Below are 25,801 nucleotides of genomic sequence, written 5' to 3'. Positions count from 1 at the left end.
TCCTCTCGGCTTGTGTGTGGGAAACTTAGGACCGGTCACCGGCTATTCACACAGTGTGAATGGAAGGCTAGGGGCTGTATGGACAGCGTCCAGCAGGGCACAGGGTCAGTCCCTGGCACCCCCCGTTGTGCTCCTCGAACACTGCCAGGGGTGATCCCTGAGCACAGAGTCAGGACTCAGACCTGAGCACTGCTGGGTGTGGCCCGAAGCAAAGCAGAACAATGATTCATGGAACCAGAGGTGGACGCTGTGTGGAAGTGGACTGGAACGGCTGTTGGCTGCCTATGTGCGTCAGGTACCCTGCTGCCCCGGCCAGCCCAGTTGGGGTAGCCTGCTGGTGGCTGCTTGAAAACCACAAGCTAAAGGAGCTGAAAGGGGCCGGTGACAGCAGAGACCGAGGATGGGCACGCTTCCCCCACACCTTCCCTGGGACCTTCTGAAAGGCCCTTTGAAGCCTTTGATGTGAACAGCTCGTGTTCTTTCCATGGCAGAGCGGCCTCAATTAACAGTTGCCTGGCTGGCTCCTGGTGACTTCGGAAGAGAGTCAGCTAGCTGCAGTGTGGGAACTGCATGAATGGCGCTAGTTTGGTCAGCATCGGCCCTGGGGGAGGAGTACAGAGCAAGGCTTTATGGTTTTGATTATTCTCCTGCCATGTGTTTACTTTTCGTGCAACTGACCTGGGCTCCATCCGCAGTACCACATGGTCCCCCCGCATCACTGCCAGGAGTCTTCCAGAGCGCAGAGCCAGGAGTAACGTCAGAGCACTGTTGGGTGGAGCCCAGTAGCAAACGATAAAGAATTCTGGTCTGTACACTGGTATGAGTCCCTCTGAAGCCTTACAGTGACGCAGGTTAGCCAGGCCAAAAAGTAGCTGCTGTGTTTTCCCGATTCTGTGGTGCTGGGTCACACAAACCCAAACCTATAAGGCTTACCACCTACTTTTCAGAGAAGAGTTGACTCAGAGCATTGCAGTTGCACCCAAGCTTATTAAAGTACATCCCCCCAAGAGGACCCCCTAAACCCTCCATGAATCCCAGGAAGCCCTAGGGATTGAAAACTAGTCATCTCCCCTGATAGAGATTTTCCAGGGCTATGATAGGAACCTTAGCAGGGATGGTGAGATGGTTGAAGCTTTTGTTGTGATTGCTGCTGTTGGGTTTTTTGTTGGTTGGTTGGTGGGGGTGAGGGGGTGTGGGGCATATCTGTCTGTCTCAGGGCTTTATCCTGGCTCTATGCTCATGAATCACTCCTAGCAGGACTCAGAATACCATAAGGAGTGATAGAGGTAGGTGTGTGTTGTCGTGTGTGTGTGTGTGTGTGTGTGTGAAATATGTTCATTTTATTGTATGTATGTTAGACTTTAATAAAGTTCAGCAGAGAAGTTTGGTGAACCACCATGATGTTGCCCCAGTTTGGAGTGCCTCTGGGTACGTCGAGGCATCCCTCAACCTGAGGCTCCCACCTCAGAGCGCCTTTCCTCTGGATGTTTCGGGGTTAATGGAAATGCAGAATGCTAATTGGTCCTTGCTGTTGTCCGTGTTATCTGCCTCATTTATTACTAATCCCACCGCCTGCCACCTCGGACTGTGACATGGCCTGTTCCCCCAGGAGGTTCCCTGTCACGGCCAGAGTAGAAGAATGGGTAAGGACGGCGTCGAGGGGGTCGCTTCCCGGAGTCTGCAGCGGCCCCGCTTGCATCAGCCTTGCTTCTCTCGGGCATGCCCCAGGGAACGGAGGGGCCTCGCCAGCTGTGTGTGAGATGCACCCAGTCCCCGCCTGCTGCGGCTGCCTGCCTGAGCTCATGCGTGCGTGCTCTGTGCCGGGCAAAGCTGAGCCAGTTCGTGTTGATGGCCTCGTGTATCTGTGGGTCCTGCCAGGTGGCCGGGCCAGCGGTTATGCAGTTATGCGGCATGCTGTGTGTCAAAGCCATTGTTGGAAGCATGCAGCATATAGTTTCCATTTATAAAAGTCACTTATTTTCTCTTCTCAGTGAAGCCTTCCGGGACGAGATGTTCCATCGATGGATCAGAAGAAATCGGAAACGACTTTAAACTGAAGTGTGAGCCAAAAGAAGGTTCACTTCCATTGCGATATGAATGGCAAAAGTTGTCGAATTCACAGAAACTGCCCACCTCGTGGTTAGCAGGTACTGTCCATGGTCTGTTCTGTACCTTGGGCCATTAAGACTTAAATCTGTGTGCATATGTGCATGTGTGTAAGCATAATTCCTGAATGGACAAAGAAACTACTCCAATGTGCCAACGTTAAGACTTTAATTGAAACACTCTGTGAGAATGATAGACTTAATTCTGTATGTGTGTGTGTATGTGTAATTCCAGAATAGACAAACAAACTGCCCACTTCATGGCAAATGTGCCATTAAGGCTTAAATTGAAACACTATGTGAGAATGATCCTGTCCCTTTTCTGTACTAAGTAATCTAGATTCCATGGAAATTCGTATGTTATAATAACATATGCCATGCAACATAAATAAAAAGATGTTTTTATAATGATTTCACCTTTTAGGATAGTTTAGTCAATCACTTTGGTATGTGCTCTTAAAATTGATGACCAGACGGAATAGAAAATGTTCTCAGTCATAAATGAGTAGCTAAATTACAACATGAATTGTGTATTTGGTATTTCGCCTGAATGCATGTTGAAGTTGTGATTATTTATGCATTGCATGTCTTTATAAAAACAAAAACAAAAAGCTTCAGATCGGTGTATCTATTATTTACCTGAAGTGAATGGTTACTAGAGTACCTTGCTCCCATCTCTCTACTCACTCTGATTTTAGATAGAATTTCTCTCTTCTATTTTTTTCCCCCGTTGAACTTAAGAGATCAATCTAATATTATAACCTTTCTCCGACTTTCTTTTGTGTGTTATCTCCCTTCTGGGGGATGGAAATTGGTTTTGCAGATCTTTCTGCCGCACCAAAGGGCTTTTGTGGCATGGGGTGTTTTGTCAGCGTCTGTGGCTCTGGTCCAGCTGCTTCTCTTTCCCTGTCATGGTTGCTTTTGTCTCGAGACAGATGAGCCCGGGGCATGGCGCTGTGCATTTTGGGGCTGGGCATGTGGCTCCTGGCAGTTTTGTTCAGTCTTTGTCTCGCTTTTACTCGTATTGTCTAATTGGGCAGGATTTGCCCTTACTAAACAATTTCATCTGTACAGTTCTATGAAAATGAGGTTTGCTTTTCTTTCCCTAGATATGAATTCACCGGTTATCTCTGTCAAGAATGCCACCACCGAATACTCTGGGGTGTACAGTTGCACGGTCAAGAACAGAGTGGGTACCGATCAGTGCATGCTCCGCCTGGATGTGGTTCCTCGTAAGTATTGTCATGCTTCCTGTCGTGATGACTTTCTTTGGTGCTCTTTCAATGGCTGCTATACTACTGGCAGCTTATAGTGAGTGATAGGAGATGTCAGCTGAGGAATGCTTTCTGTGGCTTCGTATTGAGTTTTTTCTAAGACATGGAAAGAGGAAAAATGACACACTTAAAACATTCTTCATTATGTTCTTAAAACATTCTTCATTATGGTAGTAACATGAGACAGGTAAACAAGGTCAGGGCACGCTAAACATTTATTTAGCCATTTAGAATTTATACAACATTTGTACAAGCCATTTAGAATTTTCTTTTTAAAAATTAATTTTATTATTGTTTGGGGTGTGTGTGAAGCAAGATAGTTTATATTGAAACTTATTTAGAAAGATGTAAGGGGAAAGAAAGAGTGAAGTGTGTGTTCAAGAGAGAACACAGGCATCTCCAGAGTAGACAAAGAAACAAATGAGCAAGCAAAGAAACAGAGACAGGTGAGGTATGTGTTCTAGGGAGTCTACGGGCTTCAAGAGCAAGTCTAGGGCTGGAGTGATAGCACAGCAGGTGGGGCATTTGCCTTGCATGCGGCTGACCCAGGTTCGATTCCCAGCATCCCATGTGGTCGCCCGAGCACTGCCAGGAGTAATTCCTGAGTGCATGAGCCAAGAGTAACCCCTGTGCATTGCCGGGTGTGACCCAAAGAGCAATAAAACAAAACAAGTCTATTGGAATATTCTCACAGATCAGAGATAGTAAGTGAGTAGGTGCTAGCTTGTGTGCAGCTGACCTGGCTTTGATCCCCAGTACCTCATGGTTCCCCAATACCTGCCAGGAGTGATCCCCAAGCACAGAACCATTAGTAAGCCCTGAGCACCATTACGTGTGTGCACCTCCCTCCACGAATACATTATTCTTAAGTATCAAGAAAATATAAAGATTAGAATATTAGCCTAGTTTTATTATTTATTACATCTGAAATATAGGCACAGCTCAGATATTGCGGGTTGGTTCCACAGCACTTTTGTTGTGGAGTATTGCTGGTTGGACCACTGCAATAAAGCAAATATTTTCAATGAGAAATGAGTCAGAAAGAGAGGGATAGACATAGAAAGATTCTGTTCATCTGGGGGATATAAAGTAGCAAAATATGAGATTAATACCCAAGAATATCTGAGATCAGCACCAGGAGGATAACTCCATAGCTTAGAGGCCAGCCGGGCATTCTAGGGGAAAGGGCAGCTCAGATAGAGAAGGGAGCACCAAATAAAGGGTGTTTGGAGGATCCTCCCAGGAGCGGAGATGCATGTCGAAAGTAGACTATGGACTGAACATGTCCACTCAATGCCTCTTTTGCAGACCACAACACCCAAAAGGAGAGAGAGAACACAAGGAATTGCCCTGCCACAGAGGCAGGGGGGGATGGGAGGGATGAGGGTGGGAGGGATATTACCCATGGTGGTGGAAAATGGGCACTGGTGGAGGGATGGGTATTTGATCATTGTATAATCGAAACCCAAGCACAAAAAATTGTAAATCTACAACTGTACCTCATGGTGTTTCACTAATTAAAAAAAAAGAAAGCTACCAATAATAGATCTTTCCAACAATAAAAAAAATATTTTCAATGAAGCATACCACAAGAATTCAGTTTATATTAAAGTTACAATTGTACCAGGTATAGCATTAAATAAGCATTATGTCGAAAATAACAATGTATACACCCTGTTTAAAAATTACTAAAAAAATTGTTGCAACTTTAGGGAAAATGGCTCCAAGAAATTTATTTGACTTTGGGTTGCCATAGGGACTTCAGTTTGTGAAAATAAATGCAGTGTGGGTGAAGCACAATAAAAGCAAATGCAATGAAGCCCATGCCTATAAAGGGTTGCCTACAATGCATGTTGTTCAGAAGAAAATTCTTTCAGTGAATTTTTTCTGTCAAAAAGAAGCCAATCTTTTATCTCAGTATTGAACAAATGTATGCAATTAAATTAATCAATGCATAACCTTTTGATACAATGTGGTTTTTCCCCCCCCTTTTTTAACTATCGATGCTGTCACCACCATCTAGCTTCAAACAAAGCTGGGACAATTGCAGGAGCTGTTATAGGAATTTTGCTTGCGCTTGTGCTCATTAGTATAGTCATCTTCTGCTGTCGTAAGAAGCGCCGAGAAGAAAAATACGAAAAGGAAGTTCATCATGATATCAGGTAAATGGCACAAGAGTCAACTGTTGTATATGAAATACTTCATGTCTCTAAGGTATACTTTGGGGGGGAGGCAATGTTTGGGGGGGTGGGCACATCCGGTGGTGCTCAGAGCATTCTTCTGTCTCTGTATCAGGGATCATTCCTGGCGGGGCTCAGGGGGACCATATGGGGTACCGGGATCAAACATGGGTCATCTCTGTGCAAGGCAAGTGCCTTAGGGCACGTACCATTCTCTAGCCCAGCATTCACTTTCTTAAGTTTGCCGTCTTCCTCTCTGAGAATAGACTAGAGGCCATAGTTGTGTTTTGCCCATTAGCACATTTGGGAGCTTTGACTTTCGAGTGTCCAACCGTCCTTTGTGCTGAAGTGACTCCAAATGCTTAGCTCTGGGTCATCTACCTTCTCTCAGTAAAACGCAGGCATGGAATCATTAAAAAATGGAACACTTGTTAAGTTTAAAAAAAAAAAGAAACAACATGTGATATAAATGTCTGGTTTATAGAACTCTTGGCATGGTGAATTTTGTGGGTTTATTTCTAGTTTTACTCAGAGGTCATTGACCTGTTACTGTACAGGTTAAGGAATGTACCATTGATTTAACTTAGATATTATGAAATAATTACTGCAGTAGTTTTAGCTACCCTTCTCCCCTCACCACCACCCTGTTAAAAATAGGCAAAGCCCGGGCAGGGTGCTTGCCTTGCACACAGCCAACTCTGGTTCCATCATCAGCATCCCCATGGGTCCCCTGAATCCTACCAGGAATGAACCCCAAACAAAAAGCCAGGAGTAAGCACTGCCAGATGTAGTCCAAAACAAACAAACAGTGAGAGCCAATGGACATTGATTAAAGGTGCATATTGAACTAAAGTGCTTTTTTTTTCTTTTTTCTTTTTTTTTCTTTTCTTTTTGGGTCATACCCAGTGGTGCAGAGGGGTTACTCCTGTCTCTACACTCAGGAATTACTCCTGGCGGTGCTCAGCGGACCATATGGGATGCTGGGAATCAAACCTAGGTCCGCCGAGTGCAAGGCAAATGCCCTACCCACTGTGATATCGCTCCAGTCCTATAGTGCTATTTTTTGTGGGGGGAGGCACACCTGTCTCTGCTCCAGGGCTATTTCTGACTCTGTCAAGGGGTACCTGACCCTGACTGTCCTTGGGGTACTGTATGCAGTTTCAGGGCTTTGACCATCGTTGACTGCATTGCAAGGCAAGAACTTTAACCCAGGTAATATTGAATTACAGTATTTCTTAAGTAGTGTGGTAGGGGGGAGTCTGTACTTATGTCACCCCCAGGAGATTGCATATGGTGGCCTGGGGCACAGACTGGACACATTGTTTTGAAATGCACTAGAGGTAAATCAGGCACATATATTGTCCTAGTGCTCAGTGTGAAACTTTTATGTCCAGATTCCCAGATTTTTTTTTCTTTCTTCTTTTTGGCTCATACCGTGATATGCACAGGGGTTACTCCTGGCTCTGCACTCAGGAATTACTCCTGGTGGTTCTCGGGGGACCATATGGGATGCTGGGAATCGAACCCGAGTCAGCCGCGTACAAGACAAATGCCTTACCTGCTGTGTTATCGCTCCAGCCCCCAGATTTTCAGTTTTTACAAGCTTGAGTCTGCTAAATTTTCAGCTTCAATCTTAGATAACATTTGTAATGAGGATTTTCCCCCCCCTCTCTTGGTAGAAGTATTACAAGAATCGCCAGTGTTTTATCAGTGATAAAATATTAAACAGCAAATAATATGGCCATCTTGGTCAGTTATACCAGCTGAAATTATTTGATAGATGTTCCTTATAGAACATCATAGAATGGACTGTGTTTTTGTAAAAATTGTATTTCACTGTCTCTGAAGGTACAGACCTTGAAAAGGATAAATCCGGGGGCGAGTAACAACAGTTCACAGTACACCTTCATTACTGCACTCGCTTTTGTGTGCGTGTGACACACTGTTAGGTTTTTTTACTTCCTGGCTAACGGGGAGTGTTGGCTTTGGGGAAATGTGAGGGTTGAACTTGTCTGGGCGCTTGATTTCTCAGGGAAGACGTCCCGCCGCCCAAGAGCCGCACGTCCACAGCCCGCAGCTACATTGGCAGCAACCACTCCTCCCTGGGCTCCATGTCCCCGTCGAACATGGAAGGCTACTCCAAGACGCAGTACAACCAGGTGCCCAGCGAGGACTTGGACCGCGCGGCGCAGAGCCCGACGCTGCCCCCCGCCAAGGTAGCGGCCCCTAACCTTAGCAGGATGGGAGCGGTGCCCGTGATGATTCCCGCCCAGACCAAGGACGGCTCGATCGTATAGAGCCCCCCGCCCTGCTGCGGCGCCCTCCACCTTGCGCCTCCTCTTCCAAAATGCGAACACTTACTCGGGTCAGAATTGTCTCACTAGCCTCAAAGTATATCGCAGAAGATACTCATCATCGCCGTGAGAGATGGACATCCACAAAGTCTTGGTTTGGTGACACTGAGATAGGAGAGGCATTCCGCTTACTAAAGACAAATTCACCAGGTGGAAAACATCTTTCCTGTCGGAGGTTGGCTTTGATAGGTTTCTTCTAGATGTCAGTGCTGGAATCAGATGTTGCACTTTGAATATGAAATTGTAGATGAGAAGCATTGGCAGGACTCCTGTCTACCAGGGGGTACTTGAAATCATTTGAAAGTGGTACTTTGTGATTTCTGCTGTGATCTTTGGGATGCCTTTCTCAATTGATTGATTATTGACATTAGTTTGCTCTGATATTTGTATTTTGTATTGGAAAACCCCTAGAGTGTTTGGAGTATCTCTAATAACCTGGGAAAACACCAGAGTGCTCTAGAAATTGCTAGTTTTGCATCCAAGACTTTCATGAATTTTGCCCATGAAATGATTTCTGAAGTATTTAATTGCTAGATTGCTCTAGGAACTGGGGGTATAGTAAGCTCTTTTACGTGATAAATAAAGGAGCACTGAGCAGATTGATTTAGAGGATTCGCTGTGAGTTCGTTATAGCTGCAGCGCATGACAGGCACTGGTGTAGCATGAAGTAGTTGATGAGTTATTACCCAATGGCCTGAGGCCTGCGGTGTCTTCAGAACTTCAGAACAGTGACCCGATAGATGGAAATACAGTATTGCAGTTCCAAACTGACACTGGCTGTTCATTTCAGGGGATATTTTTCCAAGAAGAAAGATATAATAACTCAATTATTATTATACAATTCTAAGATTATTGAAATAATTAGATTGACATTGCACCATTCTGATTACTGGTTCCAAATTTTAAGGGTTTCTACTCCTTTTTCATTGTGATTTTTTTCCCTTCTCCCCGCTTGGATAGGTGTTGCACATATGTTTCAGAAATATAATTCAATATTTATCCACTTGAGTGCAGCTCTTTGAGGATGTTTTCTTTTAGACCAAGAATAATGAAATACTTTTAAGCTAGTGAGTGTCCTCCATGAATTCTGTCTTTCAGATTAGGGAGGATGTACAGTTGCTATTGTATGGCCGACATGTCTTTGTGTAGGTTCAGAAAATCAAGTTGAGCTTTGAGTTCTAGTTTTGTGAAAGTGATTTATTCTTTAAAACAAACAAGTGAAAAAAAAAAACTGAATGAAAGGAAAGGGAGTAAAAAAAAATAATACTCCTAACTGCCAAACATGTTAAATACTGTTTTAGTAGGAGAAGTGAGTTTATTGTATTTCCCTTAAGGTTGCGAGGGACTGTGGATTTAGTCACGTGAGCCAACCGACAGTTTCTTTATAGTAAATAAGGTCTGCAATAAATTATTTCACTAGCTCTAAGACCTCTTCCCTAGATTTTCATAGGGAGTTGGTTTCTGTTATCTCTTTAGGTGCTGTGGTAGAAATGCTACATTATAAATTAATGTTGGCATGGATTTACAGTTGGAGTATTGTGTATACTTTTTAGTGGTGAAATTTAAGCTGAATGACTGTGTAATGCATTAGTGTATAGGTACACATATTTGGAAACATTTTTAAAATAGATTTTTAACCTTAGGTGGTACTACTTTTATACTTGTGTTGACATTTTCATCTGTGCCTTTGGGACAGTTCAGTTTTGATTATGAGTTTCTGGTGCCTGTGAGAGGGCTATCACCTGGACAGTGCTTAGAGGTGAAGGTACTTCCTTAGAATGCATCACTGGACATCTTGCTGTCACTCTTCCAGTCTTGCCTTCTCTTCTCTGTTTTTCTTGGATGCAGTTTACCTAGTTGCATTATTCATGAAGATTCTTAAAATCTTAGCACCCCAACACACTGTGTTTCTAATTTCAGAGCAAAAAACTATTTCTGAATGCCAGTTGCCTGGTCTGTTTTATATGAAAAAAATTTATTTACAGGATTTTATAAGAAAGGGCACAAATTTTTCATAATGCAACCTTTGCTCCTTCCCAGTCTGTCTTCATATAATGTAGATTATGTAAAGCTGGACATTGTCAACTTTTCTTCTCTGAAACTTCATAGAGTTAGTCTAGAATTTGGCCCTAAGTCAACCATTATCTCTCCAGAGCACTTTCCTTTTGGGTCTGTATCACCTACGGTCTGAGAAAGCCGCTCATAAGTCTCTGTGGAACACAATTAAATTTATTTTATTATTATTTTTTTGCTCTTTGGGTCACACCCGGCGATGCACAGGAGTTACTCCTGGTTCATGCACTCAGGAATTACTCCTGGCGGTACTCGGGGGACCATATGGGATGCTGGGAATCGAACCTAGGTTGGCTGCGTGCAAGGCAAACGCCCTACCTGCTGTGCTATTGCTCCAGCCACAACACAGTTACATTTAGAGGACAGAATTCAGGTTTAAGATTTTTCTTTTTTTTGTCAAACTCTCATTTGAGTTTATTAATCCAAAGATCTGAGATTACTGGTTAAGTTTCTAAATAGTTCTCACAGATTATTTCATATGAAGCAGGAATCAAAAAAAAAATTTTTTTTTCAGGATTGCTATTAGTAATGATCAACACTTCAATACAAAATGTATTTTTCAGCATTTCCATTAGTGAGCCTAATGCTGTCCGTGAAGCACTGTTGCTTCAAGCGAAACTGCTGGTGACCCCTGTGTATTTTGATTTTGAGTTATGGTACTATATATGGTTCACAGGGATTCTTCTTTTTAAATTCAGGTTACCTTGGCTTACAGCATCGTTCTTTTTCTTACTGACAGTTTTAGTCTTGTTACCAGTTGTTAACCATCATTTTTTCCCCCACTGATACCACTGGCCGGTGAGTCCCTGCAGATCACGCCCCTAATTTTGGGCTCTTCCATGGAGCTATGACAAAGGAAACACAGTGTGAGTGTGTGCTGGGGGCCAGGGGGGTGGCAGTGACACACTTTCAAAGGCCATTGGATTGTGAATATGAAATGTTTTATTCAGAATCACTTACTAAGTGAGTTCTAGAAAGTTGGAGCACATGAAGAGGCAGGCAAACTTTTTGAATAAATACAGAAAGAGCTCATTGCATGAAGTTGGATATCAAGATCTGATTTCTTCCAGTAACTATTTATGACTTTTTGTGTGCATGCAGCATGTCAAATTGAAGTCGTATGAATGATAAAGTTGTTCTCCCCCCCAACCCCACCCCACTCTCCATCTCAACAGTGTTTAGGGCTTTCAGATGCCTTATTCATCCATTTTTTAGGTGGTCAATGTTTTGATGTATCTCATAGGAAGAGTTTGTAGAAAATGTTGGCACAATTTTAACTTTCAGTGACTTGTGACATTATATATTATATATATGTACATATATCTTTATAATATTTCCGTGTTATGTAGTACAAATGTTCTGGGCAAGTTTTAATATTTCAAATGCCGTTGGATATTCTTGTAATAAAGGCAACATGTTCTGCAGTTGATTTTTTTTTTTAAAAACTGGTTTGCCTGTTTTGACACTAAACTGTCCTTAACTGAGCACAAATTCTACTTACAAATGTTACAGAAGCAGGGAAGAATAATCAATACATTTATGAATTGTGGTTCTGTTTATCTTATAGATGATAATGGATGAAGTGGTTGCTATATCTTAGAGCTTGCTATTCATTTAAACCAAGTTTTAACTAACTTTCTATTATACTCTGAAGAGTCTGATGACTTAGCAAGGTTTGTTACCGGTCATGAATAATAAATGTTCCAATCAAGAGAGAACTGGTTTTTATTAATTTAATAAGAGAACCACAATTCATTGATTCGCTTATTCTCATCCCTTACTGTGAAACTTTGTAATAACTACGCTTGTATTACTGAGAAAAAGAAATATTTTGACACTTGACGTATAGGGTAGAGAATGTTAAGTGTCAGTTTCAAAAATGACTTTGTATTTAAGGTTTCTGGCATAAGTATCTAATTATGTAGATTTTGAAATTTATAAGAAGAAAATTTTCTTTAAAAATTAAAAACTTGCTCTAGTTTTGTGACCTTGTGTACTTTTGAAATAAAATCAAAAAAGCAGTGTCCTGCCTCATGGTGTGGCTTTACTATGCCTTTAAAATTTTTTTCTAAGACTTTAGTATGCTAGTACTTCAAGTCCCATTTTCTGTAAGCAGAAAAAAGAAAGCAACAAACACAACAGTGGAAACATCAAACATATATATTTCACCACCACTGCATCTAAATAACAGTGTATAGATATGATAATTAGGGTTGACATCCCCAAGTTCAGTGATTGTCTTGAAATTTTTAATATAAATTTTGTTTCTTCAATGTCACGATCACGACCATCCTGTTGTTCGTCGATTGCCTTGAGCAGGCCCCGGTAACATCTCCTTCGTCCTAGCCCTGAGATTTCTTAAAAAGTGCCATATTCAAGGCTCTTTCAGGGTTAGGAGAAAGAGACCCATCATTGTTACTGGTATTTGGCATATTGGGTACGCCACGAGGAGTTTGCCAGACTCTGCCATGTGGGCAGGTTACACTTGGTAGCCTGCCAGTTTGTCCAAAGTAGGAATGAGGTAATAAAATGTCACAATAAGTTCAGCCACGCGCTTCCGGGAGCTGGGTTTTATAGTCTCCGAGTCTTGGCTGTTGATGGGATTACACGGCGCCAGGGAGCCAATTGGTGGGTGTGACCCCTGCCTACTGGAATTTGGAGGATCGGGGTGGAGGATGCTCATTTCACAAGTACATTTTTTCAATGTACTTGTGATTATTATTTTTGTATGTTTCTTTTTGGAGGGCCACATCTGGTGGTGCTCAGGCCTTACTCATGGATCTGCATTTAGGGTTCACTGATGGCGAGCTCAGGAGACAATGGTGGGTACTGTGGATCAAACCTGGGTTGGCCATGTGCCCTACCCACTGCCCAGAGAGAACTGGTTGAGACCAACTTGCGGTTTTCTACTTACTGACTCAGAGAAGAGCACAGGCCTTGGAGTCAGCTGTAGCTAAACACCAGCTACTGATAATAGGCTTTACTTAATTTGTGTCTTGTCCTTAAAATGGAGATCGAAAGGAAGAAAATAACCTGTGTTCTGGGGGAATGGAAGTTCTGTAACAGAATGTATAAACTGAGGGGAATTTTTGTTTGCCCTGCAGTTTTGGATGCTGATGGTGAGACCCAGATTTCCCCTTCCCTCCCCTCCCCTCCCTTGGGTCACACCCCAGGGTCTTTTTCCTGGCTCTGCACTCAGCAGTCATTTCTGGCAGTGCTCAAAGGACCATACAGAATATGGTGGATTGAGCCCGTGTTGGCCGGGCAAATGCCTTTTACCTGCTGTACTATTTTTGCCTGCCCCTGAGGCCCGGTTTTTTACGGAATCATGTCTATAATAAAATTGGCTTACGTGAACCTACTAAGTATACTTCAATGCCTTTTATTTGAGCTGTATTTTAATTTTGCAGCTTTAAAGGCTGGGTCAGATTTCTGGTTAATTCAATAGCGTGTAGGAGAATTGGTGATACGAAGACCAAATTGAATGTAATTTGTCCTGAGATATGAATGTGTTAGTTTTGAGTCCGAGATAAGAGGAAATGTAATTCCTGAGTGTGGTCAAGGCAATGGTGAGGCCAGGAAGCCAGGATCAGGAGAGCAGTGCGTTTTTTCTTGCTGGTATTTCTCCAGCTGGTATTTCTTGCTGGTTTGTTGTCTTTAAGTGATTTTCTAAGTGGGTTACTTTAACTAAAGGTAAAGGCCCTCCCATTGATCATCGATTTGCTCGAGGGGGCCCAGTAACGTCTCCATTGGAGACTTTGTTGTTACTGTGTCTGGCATATCGAATACGTCACGGGGAGCTTGCCAGGCTCTGCCGTGTGGGCTCGTTGCTCTGGGTAGCTTGCCGGGCTCTCCAAGAGGGGTGGAGGAATCGAACTCGCGTCGGCCATGTTGGCTGCGTGCAAGGCAAACGCCCTACCGCTGTGCTATCGCTCCAGCCCTACTTGGACATACTTTAACTAATTTTCCTAAAATCCAGAGCCATGTGAAGAGAAAAAGCCCTTGCCCTAAGTTAACTGCAGAAAGAAAACTTAGAGACTCAGTTAGACCCTCAGATAAATTTCAGCCTACTTCACCTAGGACTCAGCCCTTGATGCGTTTGCTTCTTGTTTCCTTGCTGAGCTCTAAAAACTCCAGTTTGAATGGAGAAATGGATGAAGATACCGGAAGGAATGGAAGTAAATTGATGTCAGCCACCAGCTAAGGGACAGCCATCCTTAGCTGTTCTTTCAAACAAACTCACAAAGACCCCAGTCTGAATGGATTGGTTGTCTTAAAATATAAATAAAACCATGTTAAAACACCACATCATATTAATCTGTTAAGAAGTGTCACTTGTGTTCCATTTAATTATCCATACCTTGATGCGGTAGCCATATTCAGCAATTGAGGGGCTCTGGCTTCGTTATCTTTGTGAACATGTCATTTCGTCAGCTGGACGACAGCCCCTCCTGCTTTATTTGTCTAATATTATATCTGAAAGTGGAAGACCCAGTGCTTAGCTCCTTTATGTCTTTTTTTTTCTTCTGATTACTCTGGTTCTTTTTTCAGCAGATATGTACTAGGGTTCTGCCTGGGTCTTCAGCATTATCAGTATAGGCTTTTTTGGTTTGTCTGTGTGTTTGGGGGCCCACCTGACTGCTCAGGGTTTACTCCTGACTCTGCACTCAAGGAACATTCCTGGCAGTGCTCACGGGACTATATGTGGTGCTGGGGATCGAACCCTGGTGGGTCGCATGCAAAGCAAATGCCCTACCCACCATATTATCACTCCGGCCCCCAGCCTCAGATTCTTTTGAAGTGGTTGTAAGTAGGATCATTTCCTGGTTTCTCCTTCTGCTAGTTCGTAATTTTGTTGGTGGTATTGGTGTTGTTTTAGCAGGGTGGGGGACTTCCAGGCAGTGCTGGAAGGTTTGGGGATCCCCCTCGAGGTTATACATTGTTCAGTGCAAGGGTTCAAGGGTGCTGCTTAGTTAGGCCCTGTGCTGCTGGGGGATGACCGCAGCCACTTGGTGGTTTGGGGGCTTCCAGGACTCCACCCAGTGATGCCAAGGGCAACGTGGTGCTTGAAACCAAACTGGTTGGCCACATGCAAGGTGTGTGCTGTCTCTCCAGCCCCTTAGCTAGTTCATTATTTTTGCATAGACATATCACAGATTTTTGTACATTAATTTTAGCCTGCCACCTTATTTTAATAACTTTTTATTATTAGTCTTGGGGGTGGGGGCTGGAGCGATAGCACAGCAGTAGGGTGTTTGCCTTGCGTTCAGCCGGTTCGGCTGAGCCGGGTTCGATTCCTCCGCCCCTCTCGGAAAGCCCGGCAAGCTACCGAGAGTATCTCGCCTGCACGGCAAAGCCTGGCAAGCTACCCGTGACATATTCGATATGCCAAGCACAGTAACAATAAGTCTCACAATGGAGACGTTATTGGGCCTGCTCGAGCAAATTGATGAGCAACGGGAGGACAGTGCTACAGACAGACAGTGCTACAGTCTTGGGGATTTTCTTTGTTGGCAACTGTAAACAGTGATAGGCTGACTTGAAGCATTTAAACTACATTTCTAAAATCATCAGCTCTGCACCACAGAGATAGTACAATGGGTAGCACGCTCGTCTTGCACATAACCAACGCGGGTTTGATGCCTGGCACCCTGCATGGTCCCCCAAGCACTGCCAGGAGAACCCTGAGTGCTGAGCCAGGAGTGAACCCTGAGTACAGCTGGATATGGCCAAAATCCAAAGCAAAACCACTTTCGTAGAAGATGCTGGTTTAAAGAGAAGAGAATGGTATTGTCAGTTATGAATGATTAGTCTGTAATTAATTTCTAGATATAATTATGTTACTTTTCTAGGTTTTTGGAGCAATAGCACAGCGGGTAGGGCGTTCGCCTTACAAGCGGCCAACATGGCCGACCTGCGTTCGATTCCTCCGCCCCTCTCGGAGAGCCCGGCAAGCTAACGAGAGTATTCGATATGCCAGACACAGTAACAATAAAGTCTCCAATGGAGACGTTACTGGGCCCGCTCGAGCAAATCGACGATCAACGGGAGGGCCTTTACCTTTATAACAAATTAGAGGCTTAAAAGAAATGTTTTGTCTCAGAGCTTTAGAGACCTACAGAGCATTTTGTTAAATGGTAGGGGTAGGGAAGAAGCTTTTGCTCTCTTCGGCTTGGAGCTGGCTGTCTGCCAAACCTTCTCATGCCACCTCTCTGTCTTTCTCCTGATTTTCCCTTATTCGGACACTCATAGAACTTGACCTACCCTCCATGACTTCAACTTAGCTGTCTTTAATGACCCCATTTCCAAGTACGGTGCTGTTTGGAAGTACTAGGGAACAGAAACTTGGGGCTCATGGTTCAACATGCCACAGTGAAGATGATTGGAGAGTACGAACTTGTGTAGTAAAGAACTAGCATTGAAATATAAGTGGGACCAGACTGATGAGCTGTGGAAATACATGTTTGGCTGCAGACCTCAGACTGCAGCCTGGATTCCACCCGTGAAGCCACTTGATTCCCGAGCACTGGCGGCTGGATATGACTCAAGCAGACTTCGGGACAAAAAGGGTGAGATTTGGTGGAAGAAAACATTTCCAGAGAATTTCATTTCATTTCAGTGGAATATAAAAAAATATTAGCAACTGGAGCTGAAGTGATAGCACAGCGGGTAGGGTGTTTGCCTTGCATTTGGCCGACCTGGGTTTGATTCCCAGCATCCCATATGGTCCCCTGAGCACCACCAGGAGTAATTCCTGAGTACAGAGCCAGGAGTAACCCCTGTGTATCACCGGGTGTGACTCCAAAAGAAAAAAAAAATCAACTATATAAATATGCCAACCTACTTCATAGAACTGCTTCATAGTTCGGAGTCCTCCCCTTCCCCCCCACCCCCCATCCTATTTCCAAGACTGACCACAACGCCTGGCTAACCTCATATCAGCTTGGCTAATGGAAAAAGGAGTCCCGGGCCAAAGAGAGATACAGCGGGTAGGATGCTTACACCAGTCACAAGGTTCATAAGTTCTGAGTAGTAAAAAATCAATTCCTTTTTCTTCTAGAAACTCTCCCTCATCATATAGACACTGTTTACTCTTTGGGCTAGTTCATAGTGAAGAGTTGCTCATGGGGACAGGAAGATGTATTTAGTTGTTGCTAGCAAGTTATTTTGAAAATTAGAACACTGAGCTGAGAAAGAAGGTGTAGCAAACTCGAAGGAAAACTTTTACCATGCAGCATTCAAAGCCATCTATTAGTGTCGTGGCAAAATGAGAGTTCGGAGTTTTTCCTCCCATCCTATCCCCAGGACGGTAATTACAAACATGGGCCTAAGTGTAAAGCTCAAGGCAGGAGATAAAAATAATTGTTTAGTCATGATGATGAAGACAGGCGTTTCAAGACAAGAATTAGTGTTCATGGCGGAGTTCTAAAGAAGTTCTCAGGGGGTTGATGCCCCGATTCTTAAATGTTTGGAAGTTAAGCAGTTCAGCTTTGAACATGTTGAGTTTGAGAAGTTTATTAGATCTTTAAATAGAGATACTGAATTTTATAACAATCAGACTGTTTATTTACAATATTACATTAGATGTATGCCTCTAGAATGTGAGAGACTGGGGTAGAAATAGAAGATTGGGATTCACAAGCATTAAGTGTTGGCAGTTACTAGGGAAGTGGAGATAACAGGCTTATGACTACAATATTTATTTGCAGAGAAAAAGAGGAAGATAAAGGGAAGAAATAGGCTGGCAGCTAAATTGATGTGAATTGTGGGGTTCAGTGCTGCCATCTAGTGGGGAATTTGACAAATTGGGAATGTCTTGATTCCTCCTGCTGTTTCAGCTGTTTCTAAAGGCCTGTCTGGTACTCTTCAGAGTATAAAATCCCAATGTAATTTTTTGTCTAGATTTTCTTTTGGTGCTAAATGCTGTGAGTGTAGGTAGAGGGTTAGTCCAAACAAGGGTAAATAAAATGAATATGGGAGACATTCAGTCCGAACGACCTTAGACAAACCCTTCATTTCGACAGTCACTTTCCTCACCAAATGAGACTAGACTTACCTGGTCTAGCATTGTTAAGTCAGTGTGAAGCACTTGGGTTGGTATATACATGGTTATGCGCTGTGTAGCTCTTGGTTGCTGTTATCACCGTAACAGAAATACCTCATCTTCCTAATACAAGAGAAGCTGACTGTTGCCCATGTCTTACGCCTGCCATCTGATCATTCTAATTACTAATAGCAATCAACCTTTAGTGTCTCTGATTGAAAGTGTCTCAGACTGAACAATAGTTAGCCTACGTTTGTGGTTTCAGAGTGGCTTAGAAGTAGATTTTTGGTGATTTTGTGTTCAGGAGGAAGAAGGGAAAGGTTTATCTCACCTCTGTCTCTGTTCACTAAAACAAGTTATCAATATAATCAGTTAAATTCTGTTGTTCAGAAAAAGAAAGTCTCATACACGCCAAAGTACAACTATAAGATGTGGTGGTAGCATTTGATATGTTACATACCAACAATAGGAAACAACGGACTTCCACCTCTATAAGCCAGGATGTGTTTGACTCATTGAATATTACACATTTGAAAGTCATCAGTGAACTGTTTGGGAAAACTCCTGTCTCCTTGTTAAGACCTCACTGAAACAACAATCAAGGTTTTATTTGTGGTGCCTGAGATTAAACTGCCCGCGTGCATTTGAGGCATGCGCTCTTCCACCACCCACGGAGCCCAGGCTAATAGTAAGTTAACAGGAAAATTTCACCTTATTGACTGCTACAAAATGAGTTTTTCTTCTAGTATATTTGTGTATACTTCATGAAAGTATATGTAGTTTGTGGTTTTTTTTTTTTTTCTATTCCTCTGTCCCTCTCAGAGAGCCCGGCAAGCTACCGAGAGTATCCCACCCGCATGGCAGAGCCTGGGATGCTCCCCGTGGCGTATTCAATATGCCAAAAACAGTAAGGCCAAGTCTCACAATGGAGACGTTACTGGTGCCCGCTTGCTCGAGCAAATCGATGAACAACAATGGGAGGACAGTGCTACAGACAGTGCTACTTAGTATCACATAATAGGCACCTCACCTGAAGGCTTATTTTTTTTTGTTTTAGGCTCACATCCGGCAGTGCTTAGGACTTAATTTACTTCTGGCTTTGTGTTTAGGGAACACTCCTGATAGGGCTCGGGGGTCCCTAAGGGGTGCTGGGGTGGAATCTGGGTTGGCCATGTGCAAGACAAGCATCCTACCTGTTGTACTACCAGTCCCGTTTTTAATATTTTCCCCTCATTTTGTCTAGTCAAAGTTGAAAAAAAAATTACTTTCATTTTAATGCTTATTTCCCTTCTCTAGAATTGGTATTTGATGGATGGACCTTTTAAAATGTGAAAGTATTGTATATTTTAAATCCCCACTAAATTTAATGAAATATGTAGTTGGCCACGCCAGTTATTTCCCTGTTGAATCAGCTCTACTTACAAGCTAAAAACTTACTGCATGTGTGAATTCAAAAAGGTAATAGGAGATTAGCTGCCCATTTATTTCCATTTGTAACTAAAAAGAATTCTACTCCCACCAATAAAGGTAATAGATGCCTGAAGATATTTCCAGAGGCATATACATATAAAAAGTATTAAATGCAAACCAAGTTGTGGATAAACCATGATTTTGAAAGTCTGACCACAAAATGGGTGTATTTCTTATCATAACACGACAGTTCAGGAGTAAAATGAAAGCTCCCTCTTTTCAACAGCTCACTTTCACTAAAATAGTAACAAAGTTGTTGGAAGGGAAAAATTCATAATTATAATGGATATGTTGAGTGCTTTTAGTTATTCCAGAAAAGAATAGTAACACTTTATTATTAACACTAGTAAGTCTAGTGTAAGTCTTTTGCTGTGTATAACAGCTAGGGCATACTTAACATTCCCTGTTACCAATGGTAATTTCAACGTACAGCTCTAGGAAAGAGAGTGATTAGTGTTTGGGCTAGTACTTTTCATGGAGAAGGAAGTTTATTTGCAAAATACACCCCTTAGTTCGGAAGTTGAAAAAAAGTATCGGATGCCCTCTTGTGGCCAATATATTTTATAAGGTGATTTATTCCCTCTCATCTAAAGCCCTCTGAAGAGCACTCCATGAGAGAAAGCTACAACAAAGTTTTGCAGGGATTGCGGGAGGATGCAAACACAAGTTCTCCCAATTTAACCAACTTGTCCCTGACTCCCCATTTGTGTGTTTGAAAAAAAAGAAAGGCAAGCTTGGCAATATCAAAGGGGAAATAAGGAAACCAGGTTATAAAACTCTGAACTTTCTTTAAAAAAAAAAAAAGAAAAAGCTACAACAGGATTCAATACCATTGACCAAGCAAATGAAGGCAAAGTGGAGTTAAATTAAGAAGCTTCTGCTTCGGCCAGAGCGATAGCACAGTGGGTGGGGCATTTGCCTTGCACGTGGCCAATTCAGGTTGATCCCAGGCATCCTATATGGTCTCCTCAGCACTGCCAGGAGTAATTCCTGAGTGCAAAGCCAAGAGTAACCCCTGAGCATCACCAGGTGTGACTCAAAAAGCGGAAAAAAAAATCTTCTGCATCTCAAAGGAAATGACAACCATAAACCATAATAAAAATATACCCCAAATCCACAAAACATAACATACCCATAGACTGGGAGAAAATATTTTCCACTTCTCATCTGATAAATGGCTGATGTCTAAGATAAAGCATGGTCACTGTCACTGTCCTCCCGTTGTTCATCAGTTTGCTCGAGCGGGCATCAGTAATGTCTCACAACAAATTGTGAGACTTGTTACTGCTTTTGTCATATTGAATATGTCACGGGGAGCTTGCCAGGCTTTGCCATGCAGGCGATGTACTCTCGCACTTTACAAAAAAAAAAAAAAAAGAACCCCATCAAAAAATGGGGAGAATAGATGCACAGAAACTTCAAATAAGACATAAATGGCCAAAAGGCATTTGGGGGGAAAATGTTCAGCATCACTAATCATTAGGGATCAATAATCAATACAGTTCAAAACAACGAGATACCTCACACCAGAAACTGGCTTATACCAAAAAAAAAAAAAAAAAAAAAAAAAGAAAAATACCAGTGCTGGTGTGAATGTAGGGAACAAGGAGTCTTCACTCCTGCTGGTGGGAATTTTGATCGTTCCAGCCTTTTTGGAAAACAGTATGGACATCTCTCAAAAAAACTAGAAATTGAGCTTCCATACGAACTCCCAAATTCCACTTCCTGGCATCCTTCCCCAGGGCCCCAAAACACTATTTGGAAAAATATTTGCACCCCCATGTTCATTATAGCACTATTCACAATACAGCCAAACTGGAAACGGTACCCTAAGTGTCCAAGAACAGATGAGCGGACAAAGAAACTAGGGCACATATACACAGTACTACTCAGCTGTAAGGAAAGATGCAATCATGTAGCTTGCTCCCTGGGGGATGGATCGCATATTGCCGCACTGAGTGGTTAGAGGGAAAGGCATGGATTTCCAGCTCTTTCTTTGAATGTCTCAGTGCTCAAACTACTTTATATTTATTGCTCACGACATGACAGTTGTATACAAAATCTACCCATGAAATCTCTAGCGTGGATAGAAATGCTCCCAACCTATATTCCCTACAGATGTATCTAATGCATACATATTCAGGGGTTAGAGACATGATACAGAGCTTAATGTGCTTGCCTTCAGAGTGTAGCGGGTAGGGCATTTGCCTGGCACCCGGCTGACCTGAACTCAATCCCTAGAGCTGCATATGGTCCCCCTAGGCGCTGCTTGAGTGATCACCGAGTATGGAAGTCAGGATTAGGCCCCAAGCAACCTGCACCCAGTTCCCCCAGCCCCACCACAAAGTAGTCTGCTTGCACACAGCTCCCTGTTTTGACCCTTTGCACTGCATATGGTCCCCTGAGCACTGCTGGATGTAGCCCAAACCCTCACCTTCTCAATACATATGATGGCATATATATAATATTTATATATATTTATACGGGGCTGGAGTGATAGCACAGCGGTAGGGCGTTTGCCTTGCACGCAGCCAACATGGCCGACCCGAGTTCGATTCCTCCGCCCCTCTCGGAGAGCCCAGCAAGCTACCGAGAGTATCTCGCCCACACGGCAGAGCCTGGCAAGCTCCCCATGACGTATTTGATATGCCAGACACAGTAACAACAAAGTCTCACACTGGAGACATTGCTGGGCCCACTCGAGCAAATCGATGAGCAACAGGAGGACCGTGATATACACTATATATATATATTTTTTTTTTTGGGGGGGGGGGCATGCCTGACAATGCTTGGTGATTACTTCCAGCATAGTGCTCAGGGAAACATGTGGTGTTAGGAATTAAAGCCAGGAGGCCTCCCACATCCAAAGTATTTACTTACTTTCTGAGATATCTCCCTGGCCCTACCTAGAATATCTTTTAATGTTAATGTTTAACCTCATAGGTCTTTTTAGCCAAGTTTCCAAGTATCCTAATCTAGAATTAGGATCTGACACAGTAAAATCATTAGTTTTATTTGTGCTGATCATAAGCTTTAAGGAATTAATATCTAACCTCCCTAACTGTCGTGGTACTACTTACAAGTCCTGATGTAATTTTGCTATGATAAAGATTATATACTATTTCCATCTTATTGCTTGGGCTATCCTTAACATTGTATGTAAAAACAAAGAAACCTTAACCATTGCATTAAGCAGTGCCATAAAACCAGGGGCCAGAGGATGATTTTCCCAGTGAATAAATGATACACATTTCAGCAGGAACCACAAGTGTCTGCCCTGTAACCAAGGCTGTGTGACAGTGGCCTATTAGGAATGGATGGTGGAAAGCCACCGTCTGCAGGAGTTTCCCTGAGACTCAGTGTTAGTGTCACACAATTGGAATACAAATTCCAGACTATTTGAATATTATGCATCATTTTCATCACAGAATATCTGGTAACTAAGAAAAAGTCAAAAGTCAGTGATTAACCCAAGCATTACTAGTATCTGTTTTGGGATCTTGCCAGAAATCATTGACAGTTTGTTACTTCAATCCTTAGATGAGGCTAGACACTGTATTGTCCTTTGTCGTTTGAGTTATAGGTCAATCTAATAAAGCAGTTTTCATTGTTTGTTTTATTTTAGCCACACCCAGTGGTGCCAGGCCTTACTCTGAGCTCAGCACTCAGGGGTTACTCCTGGTCGAGGTCAGGGACCAGAGTTCTGGGGATAGCGCCTGGGTTGGCCATAAGCAAGTGTCCTGTCTACTGGACTCTCTCCAATACTTGACTCTTTTATGCTATATAAATCTAATCTTTGTTACTTCTGTTTTGGTACTATATCCAGTGGTGCTCAGGGGACAGTATGGGGCACCAGGGATGGGACCCCGGTCTGCCACGTGCAAGGCAAGCGACCTGCTATCATTCTGGCCCCTGTATATTACCTTTTTCAAACCCTGACCTTTAACTGAAATTTAACTTATTAGAAGTTGGTGGAATTTAATAGGCAACACAGATCTGGGGTATGAGCATGAACTTTATAAAGTCTGGCTTGCTTTTTACTTACTTTTTATCTTTTGTCCCATACTTGGTTGTGCTCAGGGCTCACTCCTGGTGGGGAGCTGAGTACCAAATGGGGTGCCTGGGACTCGAGTCCCATCAGCCACGTCCAAGTCAAACGCCCTGCTGGCTCCAGCCCTGGCTTGGTTCTGAAATTGGGGCTTTGTTAATTTTCTGTGATCGTGGGAATTTTCAACTTCTCTGAAATTTATCTAAACTGAGTAATAATGGCACCTCAGAGTTTTCATAATGATGGAAGTTGTTGGCACACCGCAATTTAAAAAAAACAAACAACTTGACTATTATTTGTAAACTGGGATACGGTGGCTCTTTTTAAAGCAAGGTAAAATGCAGACGGCAGGTGTTCTCATTTTTCCTCTTCCCATCATCAATAAGATTACTGATGTGAAATCACTGAGAACACTAAGAGGAAGTCAACATAAATGCTTTGATGTTTTAGTTTGAAACCACAGATGGTTGCTGAAAAGTTAGACTTTTGAGGTAAATATTACACTTGAAGTCCAGACACAGACCCTTTTAAAATTGATACCATAGAACTTACAGAAACAATTTTGCATTTAAAAATGCTTTAATGTCCACATTTAAACTCTGAAATCTGGAGCTATGCAGTATGTCTACAAAGACAATGGCCAAATGCCTTAAAGTATAAGTATTCAGACATAAACTATTCCTGCTGCAAAAAGCTGCAATGGCTCTCAAGATGAAATCATGCAGCCACTGTCTCAGAGAGCGGGTCCCGGAGACAGCCCACAGACCTCCTGTAGTCTTGTCATTCAGTGAACCCTGGAAGCTCCAGATAGCTTATTAGAATGAATTTAAAACCCAAATATTAAAAACCATTTCTTATGTAATGGGTTGGTAAGTCTGCGTGGATGGAAAAACTAGAAAGGCTGGAGCTTTCTGTGGCTTTGAATTTTCGAGTAAGGTGGGTGATGGTTAGTCATAAGACAGAATCCTCTATAGACAGTACATTGAATGTGCTGTCTATAGAAAAATTCAGAATTGGCATTTCCCCCGTGGGGCTGCTCTGTAGAGGTTAGCACTGAGACTTAGGAGACGCTGTACTAAATCTAACACGGAAGGCTTTGGTCATTGAGCAAATTCCAAAAATACTTCCCTTATTATTAAGAATTGCACGTCTGAATTTCCCAGCAAATTCCCCCAAATGAGCAATCTAATAGATCAAATGTTATCTGCCAACTCCTTAAAACACAAAACTTGAAACTGTCTTAAGTTGCCAAAAAAACTTGTCATCATTACACAAAACTCTCTAGAACCCCTAAAGGGAACAGTTACAGTTAAAAGTTGTTTACGAATGTAGATAAGATGAATTTCCCTTGTCATGTTACTCCAAGGAAGTTATGATCAAGTCTTAATAGACATTCACTAAATACTCTGGGGAGGTGTGTTTGTGAGTGTGTGTATTACAATTCAGAAACATTCTTAAAAGTGGTATATGGCTTAAAGAGTAAAATCTTAACATTAAAACTAGAAAAATCTGTAAAATTAAGTATTGAGTTGATTTGCAGATAGTTCCACATCCTTTCAAACCTTTGATATATACCCCATGATCTGTGTACCTTTCTGGTATTCTATACTTCAACTAAACTTACAAAACAAATCTACACTTTTTTTTTGATAGAATAAGTCCATGTAATGGTTTATTAGTAAGTTGTGATTTCTCTGATAATTAACTCAGGATCAAAAATTTAAAGATACAGGCTATGGGGAAAGGCATTGATATAATTAAAAAAAAAATTCATCTTTGGGAAAAATCCAAAGTTCTTTTATCTTTTTTTTTCGTTGTAGTTCAAGTACCCTTTCAAGACTGATGGCATTACCGTGGTATAAGTATGAAGGACTGCTGAAGAATCTCAAGTACTGTACAAGTTGGCTTCATTTGAGACCTCTATTTAATTTACTGGGGAAAAAGCACAAGGCAAAAAGATTACAGAGTTGCTATAAGAAGAACATGCCTGCCTTCTGCAATGGCATTAGGCATTAAAGCCAGATGCCGTATCAAAATTAGCACAGGCTAAATTCTTGTTTAGAAAAATTCTAGCGTGATACTGATGGGAAAAGATAATTGTATTTTTATTTTAAATTAGTTATTACTAACACACTTTATTTTTATATGTGTATTTTGATACCACTGCCTTTGGGGAGGGTATGATTAAGAAGGTTAATTTTTAAAATAAAAACAAATTCTTACGTTTTTTTCTTTGTGAAATTTTTATAAACA

At 42.3% G+C, this 25,801-nt stretch overlaps 1 protein-coding gene across 2 annotated transcripts in view; it reads left to right on the top strand.

The window, feature by feature from the left end:
- Positions 1-25,783, top strand: part of CXADR (CXADR Ig-like cell adhesion molecule) — a 67,884-nt gene extending 42,101 nt beyond the window's left edge. Inside the window, exons 4-8 of one of the 2 annotated variants that reach the window (XM_056109226.1) lie at positions 1,992-2,147; positions 3,215-3,337; positions 5,403-5,541; positions 7,592-7,775; positions 25,369-25,783. In XM_056109226.1, coding sequence (XP_055965201.1) covers positions 1,992-2,147; positions 3,215-3,337; positions 5,403-5,541; positions 7,592-7,775; positions 25,369-25,410 — 644 coding nt within the window. In that variant the 3' untranslated portion in view covers positions 25,411-25,783. Of the gene's footprint in view, positions 1-1,991; positions 2,148-3,214; positions 3,338-5,402; positions 5,542-7,591; positions 7,880-25,368 lie in introns of those variants that run through there. The other variant, XM_056109225.1, reaches the window with a different exon arrangement.
- Positions 25,784-25,801: the final 18 nt, after the last annotated feature.

This window comes from Sorex fumeus, unplaced genomic scaffold (assembly GCF_029834395.1).
Source record: "Sorex fumeus unplaced genomic scaffold, SorFum_2.1 ptg000265l, whole genome shotgun sequence".
NCBI lineage: Eukaryota > Metazoa > Chordata > Mammalia > Eulipotyphla > Soricidae > Sorex > Sorex fumeus.
Note: the sequence above shows the minus strand (reverse complement) of the source record. Positions and strands in the feature narration are given on the sequence as shown.